Below are 14,649 nucleotides of genomic sequence, written 5' to 3'. Positions count from 1 at the left end.
TTCACCATGACAAAAATGAAGTGTTTTATTTTTTCTGAACACTAATCTTACAAAGCATATTCTTGGGTCACAGTAGATTTAAAGTAGGAATCAATAGCAAAATTAGAGTGAAAATGCAAACATTTGGAAATTTAATAACATGCTTCTAAATAACCAATACTTTAAAGTCATAAGAGAAATTATGTGTATCACGCTATATAAAATTAAAAAAAAACAAGTTATGTGCGATGCAATCAGAGCATCATTTATAAGGAAATTTATATTAGATACTTTGAAGAAAAGCAAGCACTGAAATCCTTAATGTCCCTATCATAAAACACTAGAAAAGAGGAGACATTTAATAAGAAATTAATGGATAGAAATTAGAGAAGAGACAATGAAACTGAAAACAGAAGAAAACTCAGCAAAACCTAAATTTAAAGGATAAAGAAAATTAATTATGCTGTACCCTGATGAAAAGAGGGGAGAAAGAGAGAGAAAACCCAGGTCACTACATGGACACAGCTGTGGAGATGGGATCTCAAGAACACATGACATGTATAGACTTGGCCTTCTTTCAGACCACATGTCCCTCACTTACAAATTCAAAAACAAATAGCAAATGATATTTCTTAAGGTGTTGATGTTTTCATTATTTTCAGGATGCTCATAAAGAATTGAATGGATAGATGTACTAGAAATTTGCTGGACAGACGGCTGGATACATGGGTGGATAGGGCACACTGCTCTGAGTTGACAAACTTGACCATAAGTGGAATCTGCTTCCTGTGTTTACCGGGTGTTCCAGCCTCTCCTGCCACTTCCAGCCTAATGTGAGGGGCTAGAACATCAGTGTCCCATCAGCCTGGCTCTTTCATTTGCATATACGTGAAAATTACTTGCCATGTGATAGTAACATTATCCATAGACCTTATTCTTCAGGCGGTGTCAAAAAGTGGAAAGAAAAGCCCCAGTTCTACTTCAACTTCACACCCATTTTCCCAGGACTCCAGAGACACCCCCCATCCCACCCCTTTTGGGACTTCTGGGTAAGAAAGAGCTATCTCTGGCTTCAAGGAAGGGTTAGCCACAGTGTGCCCACAGCAGGCCCATCCCTCCCAGGTATCCAAAAGTCATGGTATAGTACTAGCTCTTCAGACAATGTTTGCAGCTAGGGATCAGCTTCTGAAATGCTGTGCAGCAGGACTCTCCATGAGCCGAACTGCCGAACAAGGCCATCTTAGGTATTAGCACCCAGAAATGAGAGACTTCATTCAGACAAAAACTGCTAGTGACTTAGTCTTGTCATACATTTAGCATCTGCTTGTGTCTGGCATAATCCAAGGCCACAGAATAGAAATAGAAAGAGAGTTGCTCCTTCCCTTGAGGTATCTGCCGCAGAGCACCTGTTTCTGTGTTTAGTCAGTCAGCATTGAGCGTCAGAGATCTGATGAGCTCTGGATAGAGTGGTGACCAGGACAGATGTGGCCTAACCTCCTGGAACTAGAGGCTAAAGCATTTAACAGAGGTCAGTCCCAACAGGAAAACGTTTGTGGAAACAAGAAGTATGGAGTTCTTTACAGTGAAGTTTTTGGATTATTTGAACTGTCACCGGTGGATAAAAATTTAATGCAAGACTTGATTTTTAAGGAATAGGGATTCTGAATTCATGCTATGTAATTTTGAAAGTCTGATGGGTTGCTATGTGTTTTAGTCAGGTAGTCTTGGTGCTTGTCTCCCTAGATATGGGGCTTGTAGCTGGGCAGTCATCAAACATGACCTAAAGACACTTCAGTGGATCTTAGAGGTTTAGATATGGATGGATTTGGTATAAGAGAAGCTACCATGTTGTCATGCTCAGAAAGAAATGTAATGGGGCTGTTGGTAGTCATTCAGGAGATTACTGAGTTCACTCTCTGGCTCAGAGAAAACAAAATGAACATCTGGGAAAGACAGACAACCATGATGTGGAGAAAGGGAAAGCAACTGCTTTTTCCATTCAGGATGAGTGAAGCCTGAGGCTGGGGTCCACCAGACAGACACTGGCTGGGTATTTTATAGGGCCACCGGGTCTCCTCCCCTTTCCCCTGTTGCTCTTATTTAGATATCCACCCCCGTGCCTCCCCACCATTTCTCCTGCGTTGTCTTCTGGGAACAAGAAGCCACTATCGCAAGGAATCTGCTTTGCTCTCTGTCAGCTTATGTCTCCCTAACTGCTTCACAGAGCCATTTCTGTCTTGTCATGCGATTTTCTAACCAAAATAAGAAGCAGATTCTACTAGAACTTGATTTATCATCTTAACTTAAAATCTTTGATTGACTTCAGCATTCATTCACTGAGTGTATTGAGCATCTTCTTTGTTTCAAGGTACTAGGAATACAGAGATTATTATGGTCCAGCCCCAGTTCTGAGTGTCCATTGGATTAAGATTCATACGTAAAAGTAGTTATAACTTATCATATGTCTCAAGAAAATAAACACAGAGGTTACAAACATGAAGAGGCCTAGACGCACTTCCTCGTGGGAAGGAACAGCTCTGCCTGGGAAAGTGTTCACAGCAAGGGTTAGAGAGGGACAGCTAAAGAAGGCAGTTTGGAGAACTGAAGATCTGTTCAGATAAACTGGAGCAGGTTTGAGAAGTTTACCTTTGTAAAGAAGGCAGTCTCTGTGCTGCATGGATAAGAGACAACTTTTCTTCCTTTTAAAATAGGAACTCAAGTTTATGGGTGTGCAGATGAGCAAGTGTGAGATCTACTACTATATCTATAGTTGTATTTAACATCCACACATTGCCAAACAATATCATGTATCAAAACAGTTCACCCTTAATGTGACTAGGTAGATGGAGAACCCGCATGGTTACATGAGATCTGGGGGAAATGGCCAGTGTGTTATGTTACCCAAAGCAATATGAAAATGGCAGCCAACACTGTATACTGAAGATGTGTTGTATAAAACTCTGTCTCATATTGTCAGTCCATCATTTACCCATGGAAGACTGCATATTCAAATGCTCCTTATGCTAAGGCACTGTTTCTCTGAGTGTCTTCTCACTCTGCATGTCTTGTCACAAGTCCCAGAGCTAGAGGACCAAGCGTGAGATTATGAGTTCAGAGGCCTCAGCAGGTGTGTGTGGGGGAATGTTTAGTATCTCCTGTCCCCTCCTTCCCCACAGCTAGGCCTATTCAAAGACTTTCTGGTTAAGGCAAAGAGTCACTGTGCCTCAGTGGAGCAGGGCTGAGGTGAGCAGCTATGACATCTAGTTTTTCACATAATTAAGTCCAGAAGGAACAGAAGACCTTCAGTAGTGAACAGCAAAGCCCCAAAGTGTTAGGTATCTGTGAGTGATGTGTATCTCTCTCTCTCTCTCTCTCTCTCTCTCTCTCTCTCTCTCTCTCTCTCTCTCTCTCTCTCTCTCTCTCTGTGTATGTGTGTGTGTGTGTGTGTGTGTGTGTGTGTGTGTGTGTGTGTGCGCGCGTGTGTGTAGGCCCACAGCAGAACACTGTCCCAGATCTGTGACAGCCTGGTCAGCTGCCACCTGGAGTCTGTCTTCCTTACAGGCAGTTTGGACAGGTGGCAGTTTCTGGAGAGTTGGCCTGAGAGGTGCCATTGCTCCCAGCTTGGCATCCTCCCTTCTTGAAGTGCCGGAGAGCTGACCTTCACCAATGACTCAGTGACAGCAAGCCGGCGATGTCAATAAAACCCATTAAAAATGATAGCACCCTTTCATGCAGGCATGCAGTTCGGAGAATTAATTCCTCCCACCCCTCCCAGGCAGCCCTGGTGAGATTAGAGTGGGAATTGACATTCTCACGAATTTCCCATTTCCTGCCTGTGTTTATCAGGAATCTAGGTCATGACGGCTCAGATCCTTCATGTCCTGAGCAGTAGATGCATGCCAAAGGAGGACAAAGCCCAAGGTCATTGCGCTCCTTCCTATCTGCCTTCTTGCTCCCTGCACATCTCAGCTCCAACATCCTGCTTGGCAGTGGCTTCAGCACCTAGACAAGGGCATGCATCTTGGCTATGAGCTGTTCACACCAGCCGTTGTCACAGTTGTTGGGCAGGGTTGGACAGAAAGACCTTGGTGAAATTCATGTCCTGTTTATTTGTGAAGGAGCCCCTTTGTAGCTAGAGTTTCAAAGCAAGGCCGTCCCTCCTTTCCCTGCAGGCTTTCAAGTATGAGTCAGAGTCCTCCTAATAAATGACTCTCCATTATCACAACTGTGATCAATAGGAACACTTCTCCTACCTCTTTTCATGTAACATCAGACCCTCCTTCATAATTATCTTACTGTTTGTGATTTCCTTAATACCCAAAGGAGCAGGAGAGGTTTAATTTCTCACAACTTTCTTACAAGTAATAATACATAACTTGGGCTTGCTTGGGGCTTTTTAAAAACACTCCCAGGAGTGGGATTCATGGTTGCTGATATGTGTTGCTTTATTGATTTTTTTTTAAGATGACATCAATTTATGGTAGCTAGCTATTGCCATTTTGATTATAAATTTAAAGGCCTTGAGACAGTTATGGAAACAAGCGCCAAACTCAGTGGAAAATGTTCTTTCTTGCTTACTTGATTGTTGCATAACTTCACTGAGGCCTGAATGGAGGGCTGAGAAAGAAAGTGAATGAGAAACGAAGAGAGGAGTTTATGCAGGCGTACATCCATGACTCAGCATCCTTTTCTTCCAGGGTTTCTATTTCTGGCAGAGTGAGGGGACCCTTTGAATGTGGGATGCATGGCAGTCTAGGCTCAGAGCAAAACTGCCCCCTCCTAGTGAGAGGACAACTGGGGGGGGGGTGAGACAGATGGACAGAGAACTCCATGAGAGCCAGGATAGCTTGACAGGGGGCTGTTTTCAGAGGGGGCCCAGCTAACACAGGGTCTTCGGGGTTTATTTTGGAAGGATTCTTTAATTCATCTGAAATATTCTTTCTGGGACATTGTGATGTGAGTCACTTGCCACAGGCAAATCCTCACGGATAATCAAGGTAGAAAATGATGTGGAGAGAGGTCTGGCTTCCTAAAGAAAAAGTCACTTTGTGGTCAGTTACCTAGAAGTGCTGCTCCCGATCATAACAGGGCAGAGGTCACAATCAGTGGTGCCTAATAAAAGTGCAAAGAAAATATGCTAGAGCATGTATTACCACAGTACAGAATGCTGGTATGGATACACTTGACCCTTCCCATCCAGATTAGTAGCCTGTGAGGTTCTGATATGGGCTATTGACTGTTATCTTCCAGAGGCTCCACTCTGGTGACTTCTCAAACCAGTGGGATGCTTGTGGTACCCAATATGGGTATGGCACTCACTCTGAGAAGTGTTTTGTGGTTGATATATTATGCACTTCAATAAACTTATCTGGGGATCAGAGAACAGAACAGCCACTGTATTAAACATAGAGGTTAGGCAGTGGTAGCACATGCCTTTAATCCTAGCATTCCAGAGGCAGAGTTCCATCGGATCTCTGTGAATTCAAGGCCACACTGGAAACAGCCAGGCATAGTGACACACACTTTTAATCCCAGCACTTGAGATTTCATGTCTTGCTTGGGAAAGACACATGCCTTTAATCCCAGGAAGTGATGGCAGGAGGCAAAAAGGTATATAAGGCATGAGGACCAGGAACTATAGGTTTTTAAGCTGTTAGTCTTTTAGCAGCAGTTCAGCTGAGATCCATTCAGATGAGGACTCAGAGGCTTCCAGGTCAAGGAAACAGGATCAGCTGAGAAGTTGGCAAGGTGAGGTTAGCTGTGGCTTGTTCTGCTTCTCTGATCTTCCAGCTTTCACCCCCATATCTGGCTCTGGGTTTTTTGTTTTTGTTTTTTTATTAATGAGATCATTTAAGATTCTTGTTACAGTGTTTTATAACATATGTATTTGATATGATACTAGATGTTTTAGCCAAATTTATCCAGCCACAAAGAAATGAAAGTGTCCTTTAGTCCTTGGCACTGTGGATCTGGCCCCATAGTCTGCATTCAGTCAGTACACATCAGCGATTGAGTCTGTCTTCTGACACAGCATCTACGCTCCTCCTCCTCCTCCTCCTCCTCCTCCTCCTCCTCCTCCTCCTCCTCCTCCTCCTCCTCCTCCTCCGTATCTTACAGCCTCCAGTGGATAAATCTTGGATTCATGTATCCTTTGCTTACAGTGGTACAAAGATCCAAGGATAGGTACAAGATAGGGGTTTACCCAGAAGTCTCGTTACCTTTGGAACAGAATCTGTATTTTGGAGCATCCATACCTCTATGGGCTTCTGTGTGCTAGGAGTGACTAAGAATTGATTGGCCCTTAATGCTGCTAATTAAAAAGTTTTCTACCTCTCTGTCTTCTTGGAGGGGAGAGACACAGCTTTGGCTATGTGCCATCAATCTCTCAAAACCCTGCCCCATAAAAAGGCAGTGACAGGGCTTGGTGCCTCTGTTCTTATGAAAGAGAGATGGTTCCTGCAGGCCTGTGCTGCATCCAGAGGACTCGTGCTGGGAGCCTGGAGAAGTGCATCCCTTTCTCCCAGCAGCCTCACGGTTGCTCCCCTTCTCCGGACGGAAGACAAGTCATGTCCTATGTTTAAGCTCAACCATTTGCAGTGTTAAGAACTCCAGTTTTGTTTAATGTGGTATTTTCTCTGCTCTATCACAGGAGGTGCTTGAACTTGCTTTCTCCATCTTGTATGACTCAAATTGCCAACTGAATTTTATTGCTCCTGACAAGCATGAGGTAAGGGGTCTTGATATGGGTTAATTTATGAGAGAAAAATAAGAAGGAAAGATTCTAGAAAGGCAGAAATGTCACTTCTTGTAGAATGTTGCTTGCAGAAATCATGAATGAAAGGGCATCCTGTTGACATGGAACAGAAACCCAAACAACCACCAGCTACAACAGCTCAGAATTCTTAGCTGCTGGATCCGCAGCCGTGTGTCTTACCCAGCTTTACTATAACAACATGCCTGAGATCACTCGGAATAACAATTTACATTTGACCTCTATTTTCTGGTGTTTGAGTCTGTGGTCAGCTGCATGAAGATGAATGACAGGTGCACATGGAGGAGGCACCTGCTTGCTTCCTGCCAACAAGGAGGCAGAGAGAGGGGAAGGGCCAGTGTCCAAACATCCCCTTCAGGGATATACCCTCTAAATACTGAACCCTTTCCACTGGGCCCATCTCCTGAAAGTTCCAGCATTTCCCAATAGTTCTCCTTTAACACAGCCTTTGGGGGAATATTCAGAGTCTAAACTGTAGAATGGTCATAAAGAAAATTGATGTACAAATGACTCAGACTCAGCAAGGGCTTAACTAATCTGGAGGAAGAGGCGGCCCTAGCTAGGGCTTTGATGCATACTGAATATTTAATCTTTGCTCTAGAGCTTCCCCAGATAAAGTACTGTCTCTATTCGTAGGACCATCTGATAAAGGAGTTTCTCTACCAGGTCTCTCCAAGCTGTTTTAAGAGGTTCAGGGCTGTCTCTGTTGTTGGAATTTTATTTCCAAGATGCTTTTATTCCTTTTTGACATCTTGTTATATGTATAATTTTTTCCTCTTCTTGAAGCACACTGTCAGCTATATTTAAAATATTTAGCATAAGTCTAGGAAAATGCATTTGTAAAATAAAGTAGCAGTTATGGTTGATTTCACTTTTTCTCTTGTAAATTAGACCCCAACATCATGCTTCAAACTTTATTTTTAGATAATACCATTCAAATTTTTGTTTTGCATGTAGCTGCACAAACAGCTTTAGAAGGAAGGGAACATTTTAATAGAATCTGACTTTTGTTCTCATTTCCCTGAGGAGATTCAGTTCATTTAAAAGGTATTTAGTGTCTGGTTTTCAATGGTTTGAAGGTTTTGAATAAAATTATCCATCCCAAAGAAAGAGGAAAGATTAGACACAAATCCTGCATTTAGAATGGTGCTTAAATATAATTCTGTGTCACTTGACATTTAGTTTGCAGAAGGGTAAGACTTTGTCTTCATCTGTCTGAAAATAGATACATAGCCTCCCATTTCTGTTTTTAAATAAAGTTGTGGTTATGAACAGGCCAACATATCCAAGATATATAAGAGACATAGAAAACGACCAAAAATAGAAGAAGTTGGGCTGTGACTTAAGTCAGTGCCAAGCAATTTTCCCCAGTATGTGTATTAATTCCAAATATGGAGAAATGCTTTGGGACTGCCAGGGGAGCGTGTGTGTGTGTGTGTGTGTGTGTGTGTGTGTGTTAACATAGCTGCCACTTCTTATAGACTCTATATGCTTATGAGCACTTTCAATTTTCTCAAAACACTTGCATATCTAGTATCGTTTTCTTCTCATAACTGCTACATAAAATAGAAGGAAGTTCTGTTACATATGTCCACATTTATCACGTGGAGAGAACGAGGCCTCCCAAACTGAATACTTGACAATGAAAGGATAGTTACAGGGGTCTGGAAAGACAGTTTGGTGGACAAAGCCTTTGTTGTGCAAGTGTGAGGACCTGAGTTCTAATACCTAGAACCCATGTAAAAGCCGGGCACCGAGGCACATGTCTGTAACCCCAGTGCTTCTGCAGTGTGATGGAAGGAGGAGAATCCCTGAAGCTCATGGGCCAGCTAGCCTGGCATGTACAGCAGTGAACCACAAAGAAGAGACTCACCTGTCTCAAACAAAGAACAAGATGAGGACTGATACTTCCACTCTTTGGTACACACACACACACACACACACACACACACAATGACACAAAGGCTCCCTCTCTCTTCCACTTTAACTGCTACACACATGCACACACACACACACACATGTAACATGAATTCTAATTGGTCTTACTAATAAAAACCTGGAGCCAGATATCAGGGTAAGTGTTTAAAGATCAGAGAGACAAAGGAACAAGCCACAGCCACCAATTACCTTGCCAACTCCTCAGCTAAAAAGAGGCGAGGCTCCTGTCTCTGCTCGCCTTATCACTTCCTCTCTCCACCCAGCCATATCACTTCCTGTTTCCTCCTCCCTAGTGTTAGGATTAAAGGCATATGCCTCCCAAGTACTAGGATCAAAGGCATGAGATCCTAAGTGCTGGGATTAAAGGTGTGAGCCACCACTGCCTGGCCTCCATGGTTAACTAGTGTTTAGCTAGCACTCCAATCTCCAGGCAAGCTTTATTTGTTAGAGCACAAACAAAATATCACCACACACACACACACACACACATGCACATACATTCATTCATGCATACATGCGTGTACATGCATATTTACACTTACACACACAAGATAATTATATATAACCTACCCCTCTCCATACCTGCCCCCATTAAATACAGTACAGATTTATAGTCATTCTGAAGGGCAGCCGTCTAATGTGAGTCTCCCTGGGCTAACATCAAAGAGGCAGCAGGCTGCATTCCTTCTCAGAGACTCTCAGAGAGGAAATTTGTGTCCTTACCTTTTTTCTACTTTGGAGACTTTGGCCTGCATCATTTTCATCAATGACAACTTGAGTTCTCTCCTCAAATCATTCTCATTCCCATTCCATAGTGAGATCCGTATCTTTTGCTCTTCTGACCCTTCCTTCTCTGTGACATTAAAGGCCCTGGAATTACATTGGGTCACCTAGATAATCTAAAATAATCTCTCTGTTATGGTCAACTGGCAACAGCCTTAATTGTTCCATATAACCTAAGATCTTCCCAGGATTCTGGGAGTAGGATGTGGACATCTGTGAAAGATGGGTGTCCTGTCTTCCCCAAGCTGCAACATCATTACAGTATCTCTCTTTCCCAACTATCTTGCTGATACTTTTAGTCAGAAGTCTAACGTATTTCAAATTCAGCTTTTAAGTAACATCAGTGGTGTTTTCTTTTTTGTCGTCTTGCCTCTTTTTTAAAAGTTAGCACCCACAGATGGTTGATCACTGTCTAATCCTTGGATCCACTAGAGTTCACAAAAGGCTATGTCTCAGTTCTATCATCCTATTTTTATTTATTAGTGAGAGATACAAAGAGAATCAGGTCTCAACAACTGTTTGTGCATCCTAAAATTGGAAGACATGATGGCAGGACAAATACTTGATTCCTTTGTAAATTTTTAAGATAATAAGCATATCCTAAAGAAGATCAAGAAGGTTTGTTTGGTGTTTGAGTATCATTATGAAGTCAAAATTTAATTGTCTTTATTAGTATCCAAGTTACCCTATCCTGGGTAGTATGTGCATCATCAGGTTGTCTTATGACTCTTAGTGACATGGCCCCATGCCTTTGATGACTTTCTGGCTTTCTGGTAGGACAAGATAGTCCAGGTTCACCTTGTATGTGTCCTGCCTTTTCTCTGTCAAGCCTAGTTACTTGTACTAGGAATTAGTAACTAGCCATCAGAATCTTGATAAAAAGATAAAATTCTTACAATTTGGTTATAATTTTTAGGCTTTTTGGAAAACAGAGCTAAAGGTGAGATTTTTACCATAAAATATATCATGATGTAGTGCTAAGAATTACAACTCAAATTCAGTAGTACAAGATTTTTATTTATTGGTCAATGTAATTTTTGATGAAAAGGTCATTGCCTGCTGCTTCTCAAAAGCAATGTTCCTGTAGGTTAATCTGTACCAGGAAGGTAGCCAAGGCTGGGAAGGCTTTGTTCAAGGGACAATAGTCCCAAGACTTAGGGATCACTGTGACATGCTGCCAGAGCTGTGAAGCCCTTCTGGAGCACAGCACTCAGTGGTACCCACACCTGGATGTTTGTCAGAAAGACCTGGGAAGCTCTTATAAACAAAGTCTCCTCACCCGTGACCAAGAAAATTGGTTATCTCCAGACTGAGAAGTAGGTCCTTATTTCTCTCCCTCATTTGTGAGCAGATGGCTGGGTGTATATGGTCAGAAAATGGTTGAGATATTCATGAGCACACTGGTGCTTCCAGAAGTGTGTTAACTCCACACTTGAGTCAGAGATCACACAGCTGAAGTAGAAAGAAGTCTTTACAGCTTAACACTGCTCTCTTCAGGCGTGGCTCACACCAATGTCCTTGACGTGCATAGTGGCAGAATTTTCATCGCATCATACTGGTTGTAGGGATCTATTGCTTCTGTTGAAATGTCCCATCACATGGTGGAGCACAGCCTAAGTAACCACAAATGTAGTGCTTTGGCTCATTAGTATCTGGAATTGCAACTTGACCCAGCGAGTACAGGAAAGGATGGAATCTAGAGCAAATGTTAGGAGGAATTCCAAGCCAGCAAGAAGCAGAACATTTGTCAGCATAGAGTCCTGTATAGGACCAGGGACCACCTAACAGGTGAATGAGCAGTAACCATATGCAGGCAGTTGTTGAGATCTTGGCCCTTCCTCCAGGCGCCAATGGTTCTCTTTTGCAGTTAGCGCAGAACTCTAGCCTTTGAAGGGGATCTGCCAAGAGTAATGTGGATCTTCAGATAAATGAGACATGATTCCTTCTCCCCAGAATTTCATAGTCTACTGAAGAGGCAAAGACTGTCATTCATTTTATGAAGAAAGAAAAAAAACCTCAATAATGTACTTCAGTGTTTTCCAAACAAGATGTCTATTGCAATCAATCGCTCGAATCCCTGGGTATTAGAGACCTAGACACAGGAGGTCCAGGCAGGCAGTCAACCTATATCTTCTTAAAATAACCGATGATGTTAGGCATTTGAGTTATAAAACAATGGGCAACTGAAGGCTATTTTCAAGCTCTGTTTTGCTAAGAAACACAAAGGCTGCCTTGGCTCCACAGTGAAACTGAGTTGTCAATGTCTGTGCTTAAATATTAGATTCAGTAGGAAGGCATTAGCTACTAAACAGGGAACTGTGATAAGTATCAAGAAAAGGGAAGCAGGGTGTGCTGCTAAGTACAGACATATTGGTATACATTCCACCTGCGTCTTAAATAGCACTATCATACTGCACAGTCAAGGGAATCCAATTCTTTGTGTTCCCTAAGGAAACATTTTTGTATGTAAGAACAAGCTTCTGGAGTTGGGTTGCCTGAGTTCCAGTTCTACCCACTCCACTTATTCCTGCATCACTTCATTCCTCTGTGCTTTGGTTCTCTTACCTTGAAAAACATATGACAATAGAAGTCTCTGCTTCATAGAAAGGGTATGGGAATTAAAGGGATACCTAAGACAGCCTGCCATATGCTGTGTACTAAGTTCGGATAATTGCTGTTCCTATAATTGTCATCAGTAATGGTCATTGCTACCTCCTTTCCCACCAGTATTGCATCTGGACAGATGGGCTGAACGCACTTCTTGGGAAGGACATGATGAGTGACCTGACACGGAATGACCTAGACACCCTGCTGAGCATGGAGATCAAGCTCCGCCTGTTAGACCTGGAAAACATCCAGATCCCGGATGCACCTCCACCCATCCCCAAGGAGCCCAGCAACTATGACTTCGTCTATGACTGTAACTGAAGTTGCTAGGCCTGAACACATTCCTCCCAAACTGGAAGATCTAGCTATCAGCAGAGAGGAGCGCAAACACACCCACATGTTGTGTGGTGGGAAGCTGCGGGTCAACCCTTCCTTTGGTCTCACTTTTAGCCCTAGCTTTTTTTTTTAACCCTTTTTTTTTTTTTTTTTTTTTTTTTTGGCATCTTACCATCTCCTTGAATCTGCTTCCTGACTCTGTTTTAGATCACTCCACTGCTACAGCTCACTGGCGGCAGATCTTAAGCAAAAGCCACCACTAGTAAGAAAGTCTACTAGTCCTCTCATCCTAACCTGCTGTGGGCATATCTTTCTGTCCTTCTTCCCTCTTGCCTGGAGTAGGGAACCCAGTTAGCCCTGAACTGTCCCAAATTTGCTCACTAAACCAAGAGAAATGCCTAAGGCCAGGCTTGGGTAAAATAGCTCTGTTACTGGGCAAGAAGACCAAAGGCCACCACCTCCTACCCCTTCTCTCTAGGGTCAGCTCTATGTGAGGTGAGATCGCTTTCACATCTCCTCTCTCCCTTCCTAGCCTTGGCCTTGCTCTGGTCCACTTTGGTCCTGTGTGTAGCAGCAGCAGCCTCATTACAGTCCTCTAAGGTATTAGATCTCCCTAACACTCTACAGAGCCCATGCCTGTTCCTTGTCTGCACTGTGACCATGACCATGACCAACCTCTCCATCACACTATCTAGTCTTGGACCTCCTTTCCTTGCCCCAGGCCAGACCTGCCTTCTTCATTTCTTCAAGCTCCCAGCCTCTCAGCAGAAAGCACAAATGAAGTCAGTAGTCCTGCTCCATCTCAAATAGATTAAACCTAACGGCCTCTAAAGCGGCTAGCTGCAACAGTTCCACGTCACCTTCTCCCTGGGGCTCCTGCTACACCCCAGGTTCTCCAGGGTGGTCAAGCTGTCAGACATCCAAGTTTACATCGTTGTAATTATTATAGGTCTTTACGATTTACAAGGGTTTGGGGTTGTTTTGTTGTTTTGTTTTGTTTTTGGCTTTGTTTTTGTATAAAAGAGTCTAACATTTTTTTTTTGCCAAACAGATATATATTTAATGAAAAGAAGAGATACATAAATGTGTGTACTTTCCAGTTTTTTTTAATTATTTTAATCCCAAACATCTTCCCGAGAATAACATTCCCTTAAACATGCTGTGGAATAAAATTAAATGTGATGAGTTGGGGAGCTGGTGTTTTGATTTAGTAATGTAGGTACTTGCTACTCAGTCTTTAGCATCACCTGGGAGCTTGTTAGGGATGCAAAATCAGACAGCCCCTCCAGACTTCTGAACTGGGCTGTTTGAGTGGGTGTTCATGTGGGAAGAAGCACCGATAATCAGCTCTAAGCATAACCCATATCATTTCTAGGAAGCATATCCCAACTCACCAAGGAAATGAGACTCACTGTACAAAAATATGATTATTTCACTTTATATTGCTGCCTCCTCAGCATACTTTTCCATTATTTTCTCCTTATCATTACGTGGTTTATAGAGCTAGTCCAATTAAAGATTCTACTAACACTAAGGGAACATGTTTAACAATGGAAAAAAAAGAATACAAGCCCACACACCTGAAATCAGTTAAGCCAAAAGCAAGTAAATCTAACAGTGAATTAATAAGTTATGGTCAGAGCACAAAGGAAGATTCTTCTTAGGTCAGCTTCCCTGCAAGCGTCATATGGATCATAAACTCGAAGGGCTGGGAAGGATGACGGAACTCTGTGCGGTGCCGCTAAGCCACTCTGAACTGGCAGCCAAGCTGTAGACACATGCAGGTGACTGCTCTTTATGGCTGTCAAGATGGTCAATTACAGATTGGCCTGGGCTCAAATGACATGGTCCAGAGCACACCATAAATTGCAAAATCTATAGTCATTCACAGGGGTCATTCTTTCTACCAGAGTGCCCACACCTGAGAGTCAGGTTGACATTTCTTCCATTTTTAGGCTTGGATGTTATTAACATACACATCCTTCCTGCCGGAATCATCTGTTGTTCTACTGCGTGTGATGTTAAGTAAAAGAAAGTCAATAAAGGCATGCCATTTTTTACTTGGAGCTTTAAGAGATCCATCTGTCCTGTGGCCTGGCTGAGAAGAATTCATCCCCTCAAGGCATTTCTACTTTGGTCTATTAAGTAGAAATTTGGGGGTATTTTTTTTCTTTTCCATTGACACTAGTAATTTTGCATATTTGTGGTACAATGCAGTGTTTTGATTCACATGT

The 14,649-nt window shown here is 42.7% G+C and overlaps 1 protein-coding gene across 2 annotated transcripts in view; it reads left to right on the top strand.

Annotated features, from left to right (window-relative positions):
- Positions 1–13,606, top strand: part of Elmo1 (engulfment and cell motility 1) — a 532,595-nt gene extending 518,989 nt beyond the window's left edge. For both annotated transcript variants that reach the window (XM_059263360.1, XM_059263361.1), the window contains exons 21-22: positions 6,629–6,706; positions 12,200–13,606. In XM_059263360.1, the coding sequence (XP_059119343.1) occupies positions 6,629–6,706; positions 12,200–12,400 (279 nt within the window). In that variant the 3' untranslated portion in view covers positions 12,401–13,606. The remainder of the gene's footprint in view (positions 1–6,628; positions 6,707–12,199) is intronic.
- Positions 13,607–14,649: the final 1,043 nt, after the last annotated feature.

The sequence above is a fragment of the Peromyscus eremicus genome, chromosome 5 (genome assembly GCF_949786415.1).
Source record: "Peromyscus eremicus chromosome 5, PerEre_H2_v1, whole genome shotgun sequence".
Taxonomy (NCBI): Eukaryota; Metazoa; Chordata; class Mammalia; order Rodentia; family Cricetidae; genus Peromyscus; species Peromyscus eremicus.
Note: the sequence above shows the minus strand (reverse complement) of the source record. Positions and strands in the feature narration are given on the sequence as shown.